The 13,254-nt window shown below is 29.7% G+C and overlaps 3 protein-coding genes across 3 annotated transcripts in view; 1 reads left to right on the top strand and 2 right to left on the bottom strand.

The window, feature by feature from the left end:
• Positions 1-5,014: 5,014 nt before the first annotated feature.
• LOC101492250 (transcriptional regulator TAC1-like) lies at positions 5,015-6,202 on the top strand. Its single transcript, XM_004507122.4, has one exon. It carries the CDS (start codon positions 5,298-5,300, stop codon positions 5,817-5,819), a length of 522 nt encoding a protein of 173 aa, XP_004507179.1. The 5' UTR covers positions 5,015-5,297; the 3' UTR covers positions 5,820-6,202.
• Positions 6,203-7,860: 1,658 nt separating this feature from the next.
• Positions 7,861-10,884, bottom strand: LOC101513087 (protein PLASTID TRANSCRIPTIONALLY ACTIVE 16, chloroplastic). The gene is made up of 5 exons (XM_004507102.4): positions 10,295-10,884; positions 9,285-9,740; positions 9,098-9,166; positions 8,678-8,736; positions 7,861-8,586 (listed from the first exon to the last, which is right to left on the bottom strand). Exons 1-5 carry the CDS (start codon positions 10,754-10,756, stop codon positions 8,049-8,051), a joined length of 1,584 nt encoding a protein of 527 aa, XP_004507159.1. The 5' UTR covers positions 10,757-10,884; the 3' UTR covers positions 7,861-8,048.
• Positions 10,885-12,443: 1,559 nt separating this feature from the next.
• The window catches only part of LOC101513414 (uncharacterized), a 7,589-nt gene continuing 6,778 nt past the window's right edge, over positions 12,444-13,254 (bottom strand). Inside the window, exons 13-14 of the mRNA XM_073370031.1 lie at positions 12,861-13,254; positions 12,444-12,612 (exon numbers count right to left, since the gene is read on the bottom strand). The exon at positions 12,861-13,254 is cut by the window's right edge and continues 7 nt beyond it. Coding sequence (XP_073226132.1) covers positions 13,075-13,254 — 180 coding nt within the window. The 3' untranslated portion in view covers positions 12,444-12,612; positions 12,861-13,074. The remainder of the gene's footprint in view (positions 12,613-12,860) is intronic.

Genomic DNA, 13,254 nt, shown 5'->3' with positions numbered 1-13,254 from the left:
GGAAAGAATTTGAATAAGAGTTGGTTGACACCACCCTATTCAAACATGTTGTTGGATCCTTAAGGTACTTGTGCAACACCATACTTGACCTATGCTATAGTGTTGGTGTCATTAGCAGGTTTATGGAAAATCCCAAACACACTCACTGGATTGCAATCAATAGGATCATAAGATACATTCAACGGACACTAGAACATAGAATCCTGTTTGCCAGAAAATTAATGAGATGAAGATTTGGTTGGTTATTCATATTCTGATTGGTTAAATTCATGAAATCTTCAATTGCATGGAGCTCAAAGAAGCAATCAATCATAGCTTTATCGTCCTTTGAATAAGAATACATTGTTGGCAGCTATGCAGTTTTCCAAGCTTTGTGGCTCGAATATTTGATGGAGGAATTGAGGATTGAGATATGCAAGCCAGTACCACTAATGATTGGCAACATCTCAACCATAAATCTTGCAAATAATCTTGTGCCTCATGGAAGGAGCAAGCATATAAAGGCAAGGTTCCTTTTCTTAAGAGATCAAATTGGAAGGAATAAGATCAAACTCATATATTGTCAAAATGAAGTGCAAATTACTGATATCATGACCAAAGCTTGAGGACAAACAAATTTGAAGAGCTAAGACAAATGTTGGGTATAGTATCACTTAAATACTTGAATTAATGGAAAGTATTAGATGACATATAATTCAAGTAATGTAATAATTGAATGTAGTAACTAACTAACTAACCAATCAGTTACTTAGTTAAATTTCAGTACAAATATGTAAGAACAACTCATGTATAAATAGGTTTGACAACTATAAAATATACAAGTCTTACCATTCATTCTAGTGTGTGTTTTATCATTTTCTTGTTATGCAAGTAACTGCAGAAAGTTAACACTCTTGAATCTCTCTTTTCCCATTCTCTAGCATCTAATATTTCGATGTTTATCAAGCCATATACACCACACCATATTATATACATATACATATACACATGTACGTATTTACAAATTTTTGTTGGCTTGTGCATTGTGTAATACATGATATAATCTTCAGTTTTTCTAAGTGCCATAGTTACACTTAATTTCTTCTTTATTAATTTAAATTAAACTACATTAACTCTCTATAACTTCTTGATATGTCCGATAAAATTTCAACTAAATACATTTATTTTTTAATTTATTTTTACTTATATTATAATAAGATAAAGGAAATAGTTTATATTCTTTTAGTAGTTTCCACGTGGAAGATATTAATTCATTACGTTGTTGTGTAAGATAACAGGTTGGTTACAACCGAGATATATGTGTTAATCCTCTACCAGCTAGCTAGATGCAAATTACAGTGTACTACTTGTTTCCTATTCCATGTTCCTCTTGCTCCAACTACCTAGTCAGCTACAAATTCAATGTTTAGGACGGCTATATTTATATTTATGAAAGTTGTCAACAGCAAACACATACACTTATACTAAATTATTAATTAAGGATCACTCTAATTTCTTATTGTTTCAATATATTAAGATTTTCCCTTTTTTTTTACACCTTGTAGGGACTTGATGTATAAATAATGATGGTAGCTTGACTTTGATGAATAGATTTTGACATCACCTTGGTGTATGTTTGGTATTGTTGATAGGTAAAGTAAAATAATTACGGTAAGTGAAAAAGCTACAAATTAATCGTATAGCTTACAAAATTACAACTAAATCAAACATATAGTATATAATTATAAAATCGATTTATAAATAAAATAAACTTTGAGAATTTTTATAATACATCGTATAAATAAAATTAATTTCAGGACATTTGGTATGGGAGGTATTTGGACTCACCTTTTAGCGAGTCAATACAAATAATTAAATATAGAAAAAAATGAAAATGTAAGTCATTGGATTTTGTTCTGGTTTGAAAAATTGTGGGTAAGCTACTTACTATCAATACAAATCAGTTGTGTATATATATTTCACTAATTTTACTTTTCAAAATTTTATGTTTGATTTAGTTAATAGAGTACAAATGACGGATTGTAATTGATTATAGGCAGGGTCGGTTTAAGGGTAAAGATACTGCTTTAAATCTATAAATAATTATTTAATAAAAATATTTTCAAAAATGTTTCTTTTCTATAAAAAAAAGTATTATATATTAATACTTCAAAATATAAAAAGAATATAAATTATTTAAAACTAATATTATCTCAATAAATATTAAATTAATTAGTTTAAGTATTAATTTATATAAAAAAACATTATGTAAAATTGACTATCTTGATTTAATAATTAAATTTTTTTATTCTAAAGTATCTAAAAAATAACTTTTCATGAGAAATTTAATAATTTTATAAAAATATTATCATAAATTCTTAAATCTTCATATTTAAATTCGTTTTAAATATGATTTTAAATTATAATCCACAATTATAAATTTTAAAGTCTTTACGACATCCCAAACACAATATATATAAATGTTGCAACATAACTACAAGGCTAAATTACATATGTAGTCCTTTAACTTAATTTCAGGTAACGTTTTAGTCTTTTATCTTTCTTTTTTTTCGATTTAGTCATTTATTCCTAACAATATCAAATAAAGTATGAAAATATGAGTTTATTTGAAGATTTGTGTTACGAATTTGATGAAATTTGTATTATATTGAAGAATATAATTAATTTTATGAGTTTTGATTGAATTATTTTTTGAATTTTTGTACAAAAAAGGATAACATTGTTGAAATTTTAAAACATAAAATATCAAATTGTCGCTTAAAATTAAAATAAAGGACCAAGTCAGAAAAAAAAAGAAGATAAAGAACTAAAACGTTACCTGAAATTAAGTTAAAGAACCACATATGTAATTTAGCCTAACTAACCATAATTTTATATATTGGGCTGACTTTGTTTTGAGTAACTTAAAGTCAATATAATTACATTTTTCTAGATTACTTTAAAGAATTATAGATAATATATCTATTATCCAATAAAAATTAGTCATATAATAAATTTGTATATAAGATAAATATTAATTTGTAAATACCACTTATAAATTTAGGTAAGTGATAATCTTTAATTAATTGTTAGGTAAATTATTCTTAATTTTTTAAAAACAACTTAAACCTCGCTTATAATTATCACCTTAATTAAAAACAGATTCAGAAACCCCACTTATAAATTTACGTAAGTGATAATCTTTATATTTTTTTACAAGACATCGCAGTTAATCAAATGGACACGGATAAATAAAATATTGAAAGTTTGGTGACTATTTTATAAATCAAATGGTCATATAAACGATGGCGTGATTCTTAAGACGACCTTTTCATTCTGAGAGAAACCATTAATTCGACCCAAATACTATTATTAATTTTGCTTTCCCCGACAGCTCAGGATAATTTGTTCTAATTCAAAACACATCTTTGTTTTTTCTGTTTTAATTTATTTTTCTTCATATTCGGTTTAATTTATGTGTCAGAGACGTATATATCACTTATTTTTATTTTGTCAGTGTCTGATAAACATCCTAATAAAAACAAATTCGGTGGAGATAATACATTTCTAAGTAGAAATTATAAAATTCGATGAATAACAGTTAGTTACTAACATTAATTATATTGATTAATTATTATATTTAACTTATATAATTAATTAACTAACTAATTTGTTTTTTTTCATGTGTATTATATTTTTAATTTGAAAATTAAAAAAAAAATTAGAAAATACATAAATGTACAGAGAATATGAAATATTAAAATTTATCGACTAAAATTTTATAATCAATAATTTTTTATAGATAAAATCTAAAATATAATAGAAAGAAATTTTGCTTAACCATTTATTTTTTTAATGGATAGAAGCTCAAATACGGATTAGACTAAAAATAATTATATTTGTTTAATCATCCATTTATATCATAGAATGTCAATTAGAAGAATTATAAAAAAAGAAAATTATGAGAGAAATTAAAACTTGTTGGAGATATAGATATACATAACACCATCTACAATGCATATTTTCATGATGCTAAAAATGATTTGAACCACAACGATTAAGATTCTATTCGCATTAATAACTTTGATTGGACTTCTAAAACAATTACAAAATTTGTTGCGGTATGTGGTTTTGCCAATAATTTTTAGAGTAATTTCAAAATTTTGATAGATGTGACAACAATTATCCCACTTTGAAATGTTGAATAAATGAGTGAAGAATGGAGAAAGAACCAGAGGAAAATAAACAAATTGTTCAGGAATCAAATGAAAAAGAATAGATAAATTAATTAAACTTTTATGAAAAAAAATTTAATAAATTTTTTAGAAAGAAAATAGCTGAATAATTTATTCTCTAATACTATATTAAAATTCTAAATATAAATCATAAAATGAGATAAAAGTAAAGAATAATATATTGAATAATAATAGAATTATTCAAGTACATAAAATCAAATTATATATAAGATTTATATAGTGAATGAGTAACAACTAGTTAGTATAACTAACTATATTAACTTACTAACTAATGTATTTAATTTATATAATTAACTAACTAATTATAAAGTTAGGCAACTAACTTTACTACACTAATTAACTAACTACTTAACTAACTTTATATGTCCTTAAATCCTAACTCAGCTAGCAAAATGTAAATATATTGTAAGATTCAACGTATTGTTTTAAATTTGAACTTACAACTTTACAATTGTATGAGTTAATGATAGTATTAACCAATCTCCTTTTTCTTTTATTTTTACGAAAGAAAAAAAAATATTATCATAATAATCACACAAAATATATTGTCATCAACTATATAACATTAGTTTTGTCAAAATAAACTATATATTATTAGTATGGGTGTGAAAAAAAGGGTAAACCTTTACTACTTTTAACAAAATATTAATTTTATAATAATAAAAAATAAAGATAAAATATAACATTTTATTAAAAATAAAACCAGAATTGTATTAGAGAACTCTATTAGTATATATATATTGATAAAACTTGTGATAATAACATTGCGACAATATAATTTGAAGGTAGCGTAGGCAAAGAGGTAAACGCCAAGATGCAAAGAGACAAAGTTTGTTCCCAAAAGCATGACCCAGTTTTTGAATCCTTATAAGCTTATGTTGTTTGTCCTTTAATTTGTCCCAACTCTAGGAAGTTGCATTCTCATTTCATGCCATTCGTATACAATAATGTAAAGATGAAAGCAGGCCTTAGTATGTTCCCCACTTCGTACATATATATATAATTAATCAAACCATATTTACTTAATTGTTACATTACATTACTTTACATAACTACAAATTAATGGAGTCTGATGAATGTGATCAAGATGCAAAAAAATTGAACCTTAGGTCCTATGAGTGCAATTTTTGCAAGAGAGGTTTTTCTAATGCACAAGCACTTGGAGGACACATGAATATTCATAGGAAAGACAAAGCAAAACTAAAACAACAATTTTCAAACCAAACTCAACCATCCAATTTGGAGGCAAATTTTGTTGTTGAAGAGAAATTAGTCAAATTACCAAACTTGAATTCTAATGTGTCTCAACAAGATCATCAAGATGCCCCTTGTAAAGATGATGAAATTCTTGTAATTCATATGAGACAACAACAACTTCTACTTTTTGCAGAATCACCAACTACAAGTGAAATTCAAAAGCCACTACAAGGTGATCAAATTGAAAGGGAAATTGTTACTAAAGAAGAGGGTTTGTTATTATCTTGTGATGAAGATTCGTCATCGGAGTTAGACCTTGAATTAAGACTAGGACCTGAGCCACATGATTCATCAGCACCACCAACGGGTACAAGAAAATTCTTTTGATTACTTAGATTATTGAATAAATACAATTATATTTGTACATGCCCAAGAAACCATTTTTTTTCTTGGTCAACAAATTCATTGTTTGATTTTGTTCCAAAATTTTATTTTCAAATTAATACGAGCATTGTTACATCTTCTACATGGTGCAGCAACCGTAAAGATTTTTAATCTTGTAAAATTTAGAGATGAGTTTGTTTGTTAAAATTTGATTCAAGTTTACAACATTTGTTAATTTATGTTTTGGGTTATATTTGAGTAATTTAAAGCTGAATTAAATCCTTGTATTCAAGTCTAATCAAATAAATTGTTGTTGGTCTCAACTCAAATAAACCAAAATTAGAAGAGTAATAATATTATATAATTTGGCGTTGCATGTCCATATATATCTGTTTGTTTCAGACTAGGCTTTCATATATATATATATATATGATGTAAACCTTAGAATGATTGTTTCTTGTTTTCAATATTAATATACATAAGATTCAAATGTCGATTAGAACCAAGTGAACCAGCATTTCCAATTGCCAATTTGCTAGATGATTTACTTCTACTGTTCCATTGTTTCACGTCCTTTGAGAGGAAGGGGTGAGAGGATGATATTGATAAGACATTTAATTTGTGCACCTTTATTAATACAAAATGTTTTGATGAACAACTTTTTTTTTTTTTTCATATGCAATGTCCGGTTAATCACGTGTAAAAATGTAATTCATTTAATTGAATAAATGGTTAATGTAAATCATGTTAAAAATTATGGTTACTCATGTTGAATTAATCACATTTAAGTATATAATCAATTGAATTAATCACATTTTTTCACATAATTAATCAAGTGTAGTTCAAGTATAAAAAAATGGGTGCACATGTTTCATTTTTGTAATAAATAATGTATGGGTGGTAGAACATATTAATGTGTAATAGAGATGGTAGAACATATTAATATGTATGGGTGATATGGAGACAATGTCTTTTCTGTAAATGATGTGTTGATTATTTACTCTATTTGAGAGTTAAGATGAGAAGGGTTAGGATAGAATGAAAGAAAAGGAAAGATAAATCTATCACTATTTTTTTAGAGAATTTTTTTAAGAGAATGAGATGAAATTATTTATGAGTAATATTCTTTTTAGTTTGAGAATATTATAAGGAGAAGTAATAAATTTAAAAAATATACTCCAAAGTCCTTCTCCAATGCATTTCTACCATATTAGAGAAATTTAGTTTACTAAAAATAAAATTCCATGTCATGCGGAGGGACTACTTATCCTTTCCCTTCTCTTTACTTCTTCCTTTATCCTCAAAACACCTCATCTCTTTCCTTCCAAACTCAAACATAGTGTATAGTGTATTCAAAGGTTGTAGGTCCAGAGTCTTCAATACAAGTCTACTCGTGCTTGTATAATATTTTAGAAATATATATATATATATATAAGATTTTAAATAAAATCAATGCATCTTTCATGTTTCTCATCTATGGTTGATGCAAAAGTAACTCTTATTTAAAATGTTTTTGTTTAACCCTTCATCTTTGGAACACTTTCCTTCTAGTTAGTCAATTTTTCCGAGTTAAGATAATTTTTTTTTTAGTGTTGAGGTTGGTGCAGATTTCTAATTCCTCCTCACCTTACCTTTCACCTGTAAAGTGATTTTGTATGGATAACTTATGTCCAAATACAAAAGTTTAAATTGGTATAAAGACTATTTATGGGACTATCTATATTAATCCAATGAAAAATGTTTATAATCTTACAAATTGATTTTATACAAGAGGCAGACCTAGACACAAAAATCTTAAAGCAAGACACTCAATTGCATATTCGACGAAATGATATTGCATATAATGTTTTATGGACACCAATTTTTTGTACACTTGCGACACCTAATTAATCTGTGCAAAAATGAGGCTAATCCAAATGAGTAGAGGGTTAATATAAATCATGTTGAAAATTGTAATTATTCATGTAGTTAAATTAACCTCATTTTTTGCCGTGATTTGAATTAACCATTACTCATTGCAGCGAGTAATCAAGTGTCATGCAGGTACAAAAAGTGGGTGTGCCTGTGTCATTACTGAAAACATTTTTCTCCATGCTGATCTGATTACATGGTTCTGAAAAAGTACAACTACATAAATATTTTACTAAATCATACACGTCCAACCAAATTACCAACGTTAACACAGACTCAAACAACACAGTTTTAATCTGTGCAAGACACATTCCACTTCCACTAGTCATCATCAATATAGATAGTCTCTTGCTTAAACAGACCACCAAATAACTTCCTAACCTCCTTTGGTGTCTCTACTTGTTTTCTTTTTTCCTCCTTTGGTTTACTGTCTCTGTTTTTTGGAGTTGTTTGTTTAGTCACTGCTATTTTAGGAATGAGACTACGAGCCTTGGCTTGTCCTCTAACAGTTGCTAGCTGCACCTTTGGTTTCTCATCCTCTTCCTCATCAGGCTTTTGAATTGAGGTTGAAATCTGTGAGCTCAACTTTTGCCACGAAAACCCTGCACTGATATCTTTTGCTTTGTTCAAGATGCCCTCTACTGAAGTTCCAGCTGCTTCTGCTTTCTCTTCAGCTTCATTAGCTAGATTAACAGCCTGTGCTTCTTGCTTTGAAAGCCTCTTCCCCGCTTCTTCCTTCTTCTTTGTTGTGTCGGCCGCTTCGCTTTCCTTTTCAGCTGTCACTCTTGCCTCTTCCTCTGCTTTGGCCTTTTCCAATATTTCAGCATAGGCTTTCCTTCTGCCATCTTCCGGAATAGCACTGCAGAGAAACATGAAAATAACATAATGATACACGAACACCTACTATTGATGTAAAGATACAAACAACTAGCCATATTCAGCTTGTTTACCTGAAAAGTTCGTCTACACGCCTTAGGGGAGCATCTGGGTCAGAGTACACTAGCACAACCTATTCACCAATTGAAAGCTTCAATGTTAAGGGCCATTTGGTTTTAGCAACTGTTCTGCTTTTATTAGTATAATTTTATTTCTATTTTGCTTTATTTTCAAAATAATGTATAAAATATAGAAAAAATGAGAAAAGTTAATTTGATTGTATGATTATTTAAACAAAAATTGAAGTGGAAAGAAAAAGTTACTTCAATACAATTAAGCAAATCATATCCTTGGTAGCCTCTACAGCTTCTCCAACCGCGACTAATTTATTGGATTAATCTAACAGTCGAGGATTAATATTTTCAATTGTAAGATTAATCAACGGCCGAAGTGCAGTAGATGATCAAATTATCCAGTTAATGTAAAACCGATACCTTGTTTTCGGCAACTTGTGTGTTGGAGAAGACATCAGCCACCAGAGATGCTATCTTGGACTTAGTTACCTATATAACAATCAGAATTTTCTAAAAACCTATTACTCACAAATATGGAAATAAGAAAGTAAAGAAAGGTTTAAAAAAGGACAATTTCATTAAGATATTATCGCATACATTACATTACTTTATAGTCGTTCGAACCAGTGTTTCCTTCGCCTAAGACAACCACATTATAGGAACTCTCCGGGGTGAAATCATCGGTCAAACATGTTTTGATTAAGGTATATTTGACATCTGTTTCAATCACTTTCTGCAAGAACTCCTGAATAGTCAAAGGTTGGGACTGGGAGAAGAGATTGTTGAAGAAGGAGGAGATGCCATCAAGAACATTGTAGGTTGAGGTTTTGACGGCGTTGTTCTCATCGTAGATGACTGCCACGTGGCCTACACCTGCAAGCTGAGCAGCCTGAATTACTTGCAAGGCGTCGGACGTGGAGACCTCAGCCGTTGGGCCGTTCTCTGTGGGACCAATGGTGACAACTACTTTGCTTGCATTGCCTATTGCTTTTGCTATTGAGTCTGCATCATCAAAGCTTGACTGCACAGCATTCAGACGCTTTGCCTCTTCATTTGATATAATCTGTGTTCACCATGCATTAGTAGCCCCAACATACTCCAAATGCAAAATTTCAATATTTTAATCCAATGGTCAAGGTTTGTTATGATTCTTGAAAACTAAATTGCTAACCATGAAATATGTATTAAATAAAAAAATTAAATTAAGCTTGTGTTTGCTTTCAAGTTTCTCATTTCAATTGTGCAACAAGTTCTCTTTTTCTCCGCAAGCCATAGAAACTTCAAAACTAAGCTTTTGCCACAACTTGAATTTTCACCGAAAATTTTGGTGAACCCCCACATATAAATTTTCTATCAAGATTACATAGCATTAATCAATCAATTCATCAATCACATTGGTAGGAGGCTTCCAATAGATAAGCTAGAGAGCAATAAGTAGCATAGACACTTTAAATTAAAGACATATTTGATGTTATGACACATGTTGATGCCCATGTAGTTACATTCAATCAATCTATTTTTTTAAATTATTATTGGTGTCCATGCGCCATGATGTATTCAGAATATGTGTCATTGATCGATAGATAGTAACTCTTTTGAGTTAAGAGATTGAATTACCTTGTATTGAGCAGCAAGACGAGCCAATTCCTGAGCAGAACCAATTTCAGGAACACCAGCTCTTACACTAAACCCTTCCCTAAGCAATGTTTGAGCAATGCGAATACCAGCTTGTCCAGTAGCACCAGCAACAAAAACTGTTGAAGGATCCTTACGCCTTGGACTTCCAAATGAAAAACCTGGCGAAGATGAGTTTTTGGTCGCAACTTGGATCAATGAAGTCACATCAGGTATCTTTCCAAAGTTGAAACCAAAAGGGTTATTATTAGAATTGAAAGATGATGATGAACCATCTGATTGTTCAGAAGAAGATTCGTCTTTGGGTTTTCCCAATCCAAATGATGGGAATGATCCACCAGATTTCTTAGCAAACACATTGAACCTTGTTGGGTTCCTTAAAGGTAACCTCGAATGAGGTGTGGTTGGTATTAGAGACGAATTGGATGTAAGAGTGAGAACCATGGATGAATGGGTATAGTTAAGATTTCCAAGTTCACACTCTCCTTCAATTGGAATAGTACATAATCTTTTTTTGGTATGTGTATCTTGATAACTAGATTTTGAATCATAATAATAGTAATTTCTATCTTTGGCTTTGAACCGTTAATCTGGTTTGGTGTTGTGGGAATTATCTGAATGGAAGAGGCAACCGGTAGCTAGCGAATTGGATTTAGCCACGTAATCAGAGTTTATCCAATGCAGAAATATTGAACACCAAACGTTCATACACAATGGAAAATGACGTTTTCTTCTCATCTATGATTATTATGCATTTCAATTTTCATCCGCTCGTGCTGCATGCGAGATTCTGAATTTGTATTTTAGGTCATGCAATTATCGATAATAATCTCGTGAAAATTCTATAGTCAATTATGCTTCAATTTTTGTTCATAAACAATTATGCTTCAATTTGTACTTACTTTTCTCTGTAAGCAATATTAAAAATCTACATGATATTGTACAAAATTTAATAACCATTAAGAAATATTTCATTTGAGTAAGACAGCTAAAAGAGGGGAAAAGGCTACTAGTGCCAAGATAAATGATTAACTTAAGTAATATTATTATATCAAAATATTTCATCTTAAAGTACCATTTACATTTTTGTTATATAATAGGCTTTTAACTAATATTTTAGCCCATCCATGAGATCTAAGATGAGGGTAATATAAATAGTTTTGATTTATCAGGAGGCCATTTGTATTCGCCATAACCGGTTGGGATTTTTTATCTTTACTTGGTAATCTTCATTGAAGTAAAAATTTGTAATTTATCGACTTTAGTCTCTACTTATTTGACAATCATAATTGCTTAGGAAAATCATCTTTTTGAGGAAGAATGAGTTACACTAAGTTCATACATAGTTGAGACATCTAATCAATATGTCAACATGGATGCTACAAATTTTGTAGCACCTTGTCAACTTTGGCCTTGACTACATAGAAATATAGTTCAGAACGCAATCAGGCATGACAAATCTGTCCAGAAGTAAAACGGAGCAACAAGGTATAGGTTAGAGGTGGCGAAAGTCCAAGTTACTACACTACAATTTTTACAGCGATGCATGCGTCAGCGTACAATAAGATGCCAAAAAAAAAAACTGCTATTGCAAGTCAAATTATAGTGCGATATATTTATTTCAAAGTGGTTTTCTATTTTTCGAGTATTGAGCGATCTATCTACAGTTTTAGCAAGTCACAGACGAATGATGCATCGCAAAAATTTCTAATTTTGTGATCTAATGTAAAAGACAATTTAATTAATTTTATTCTAATTAATAATATTGATTAAAAAAATCCTTAAATTAATTTATATTTTATTTTTAAGAAACAAATATATACAAAAGAAAATTTTATAAAATATTATTTTTTTTACTATACCAAAATAGACAAAAATAGAGACCCATTGTTCATCCCACACAAATCAAAGGCAAGGTCAAGTTTTTACTGGAAGCCGGGGCGAATAACCGTTGCCATGCCTAAATTAACAAAGATGTAGGTTTTTCAAATATTTAAATGTAACAGCCGCTTAAACACAGGAAACAAAGGTGCACCGTAACAGAAAAATCAGAAACAAATAATTGCACTGTGCGAAGCAACAAATAGAAAAGACCACCGCACCAGAACGATAAAAACAATATAGTCATATATTCATGCACACAATCAAAGTACATATAAAACAAAACATCTCTACAAAACATACAGCTGCATCAACTTCATGATGGACCAAGAAAACAAAACTTCACCTGTTTTGGAGTTCAAAATATAGGCCTGCACATGGTCTGCTCACCAGGTCATCTAGAGTGGACATAAATTCATCTACCAATTGACCATAAAGCTAATTTAGTATCAACCTCATGATTAATATTCACAAGACCTTTGGATCAATCAAGCATAAATAAGAAACTAAATGCCAGCAACTGAATCAAAACCATTAAGGAAAAATAAAATAAAATAAAACAAACAAAAAATTATAAACCTAGCAATCAAAACAATAAAAGAAATATATATACATATATACCACCTAAAAAACGCAAAATTCCCAACAAAGGGGAGACATATATTACCGGTAAAATTAGAGGAATGTCTGCAAAGAGTTGTACTCAACAGATTTGCTCAGAATTCGTCATTTATCCAAATTTGGCTGCCAGCATTAAAGATAGACGACATCAAACATTTACCAAAAAATCAAAAACATAACATTTGTAAAACCATGTTTTAAAATGAGCTAAGATATTTCTGAAGAAGATTTTTAATGCATAAAACACAATAGTGTAGTATTTAGTTATTCATGCTCCTCTTTGCTTTGAGGGATTCAAGAGCCTTATTTCGCAGCTCAATCTCAAGCTTATTTGGATCATATGGTGCCTCTTCATTATCACTTGGATTCTCATCCCTTCGTTCAGCTGCCTCATCATCTGAAATATAGTCATCTGTTTTACTCCTCATTTTCAGCTTTTC

The sequence above is a fragment of the Cicer arietinum genome, chromosome 6, assembly GCF_000331145.2.
Source record: "Cicer arietinum cultivar CDC Frontier isolate Library 1 chromosome 6, Cicar.CDCFrontier_v2.0, whole genome shotgun sequence".
Lineage (NCBI taxonomy): Eukaryota > Viridiplantae > Streptophyta > Magnoliopsida > Fabales > Fabaceae > Cicer > Cicer arietinum.
The sequence above is the reverse complement of the archived record's forward strand: the minus strand, read 5'-3'. Positions and strand labels throughout refer to the sequence as shown.